The sequence below is a fragment of the Cebus imitator genome, unplaced genomic scaffold, assembly GCF_001604975.1.
Source record: "Cebus imitator isolate Cc_AM_T3 unplaced genomic scaffold, Cebus_imitator-1.0 Scaffold23, whole genome shotgun sequence".
In the NCBI taxonomy this organism is placed as follows: Eukaryota; Metazoa; Chordata; class Mammalia; order Primates; family Cebidae; genus Cebus; species Cebus imitator.
The window spans coordinates 3,504,684-3,506,499 of record NW_016107338.1 but is presented as its reverse complement, the minus strand read 5'-3'; the positions used below and the strand labels follow the sequence as shown (position 1 = coordinate 3,506,499).

General features: G+C 36.8%; 1 protein-coding gene across 8 annotated transcripts in view; it reads right to left on the bottom strand.

Annotated features, from left to right (window-relative positions):
• Positions 1-265: 265 nt before the first annotated feature.
• TIA1 (TIA1 cytotoxic granule associated RNA binding protein) overlaps positions 266-1,816 on the bottom strand; it is a 19,495-nt gene continuing 17,944 nt past the window's right edge. For all 8 annotated transcript variants that reach the window (XM_037736151.1, XM_037736149.1, XM_017522027.2 and 5 more), the window contains one exon: positions 266-1,339. In XM_037736151.1, the coding sequence (XP_037592079.1) occupies positions 1,213-1,339 (127 nt within the window). In that variant the 3' untranslated portion in view covers positions 266-1,212. The remainder of the gene's footprint in view (positions 1,340-1,816) is intronic.

The window sequence follows — 1,816 nt, the reverse complement described above, 5'->3', positions numbered from 1 at the left end:
GGGGTTTCACCATGTTGACCAGGATGGTCTCGATCTCTTGACCTTGTGATCCACCCGCCTCGGCCTCCCAAAGTGCTGGGATTACAGGCTTGAGCCACCGCGCCCGGCCTGTATCTCAAAATTCTTGAAAAACAAGAGCAGATGACTTTGTATTCAAAGACTACCAAAGTATGTATTTGATTTTCACATGCAAACAACTTAAAACCTTATAAATCTCATGTCAACTCTGCATAATGCCTTGAAGGAAATGACATACAAAGTTTGCTAACTGTGCAAAATATTAAATTGCTAAAACATTTTACATAATGAAATAATACATGTAAATGTTGAAGTTGACACATGAAATTAACATGGCATAAGAACTTATCACATTTCAGATATTTTCTTTAGTAACAAGTTTTTGTTTTTATAGTTCCTGGTACACAGCAAAGTTTATCACAGAAGATAAAAATCCTTTTAAACAAATCCAACAGAGAATTCTTGAGGCACCTTCTTATATAAAACACAAGATGAATGCAATTATCAATCCATCTGAGAAAAGTTTTCAATCTAAATGAACATCATTTTCTCATTTAAGTATACTTTACAGAACTTTAATAAGGCAAGACAAATTTGTGAAAAAGATGTAGATACAAAAATGATGTAAACTAATAATTTATATTAAAAAACCCCAAAAGTATAACAGTGGAGATGGGACAGCTCAAACAATGCCTTTTTTTTTTTTTTTTTTTTAAAACCTAAAACAGAATTGTGCATAAGCTGAAGATTACAAAGAACTTCTAGACTCTGCACAGTTTTGGGTTTTTTTTTTTTTTTTTTTTAGCGTCTTTATATTACATGTTTTAAATCATATCAGGAATGCAAACTAGAACTGCACACTACTTTAGTGGAAAAAAGTTCAATATTGTGCAATTTTCTGCCTCTTAATATTTAAAAAGTGGCAGCAATCCCTGCATTTGTGTTTGAAACAAGGATCTGAGAAACTTTATCAAAAAAGGTAATGAAGGCAAAAATTGGCAGACATCCAGCATCTTGTTTCTTTTTAAAACAATGTGGATGATAAGGAATTTCATGATTAAAAATGAATCTTTTAAATAAATACATTGTATCTGACATTTGCACTGACTGATTTGATAAATCTTTAAGTAAACAACGGCTTTACTACACTCCCTGTAGCCTCAAGCCACTGGCTTTAGATTCTGGAGTCCTTTTTCACTGGGTTTCATACCCTGCCACTTGATACCCGGAAGGCTGATTAGGCAACATGCTGCCATTTTGCCCTTGAGGCGGTTGCACTCCATAATTTGGTCCCATCCACGGTGCAGAAGACTGTGTCTGACTGGTGGAGAATGTGAAAGAAGCAGAGGGGAGAGGAAATCCATTGATTAAAAGCAAGTATTGACAGGAACAAATACGGGAAATGGGAAACATACTTTTTTAAAAACCCAAATAGAATAACTTATGCCAGAGAAAATGAAAGCTTTTACTACAGTTTTTTCCTTTTTTAAAGCTTTTTTGGAGACAGAGTCTCTGCCCCCCAGGCTAGACTCATTGCAACCTTCGCCTCCCAGGTTCAAGCAATTCTCTTGTCTCAGCCTCCTGAATAGCTGGGATTACAGGTGCATGCCACCATGCCCAGCTAATTTTTTTTTTTTTTTTTTGGAGACAGAGTTTCACTCTTGTTGCCTAGGCTAGAGTGCAATGGCAAAATCTCAGCTCACTGCAACCTCCACCTCCTGGGTTCAAGCGATAGTCCTGCCTCAGCCTCCCAAGGAGCTGGGATTATAGGCATGTGTCACCATGCCCGGCTAACTTT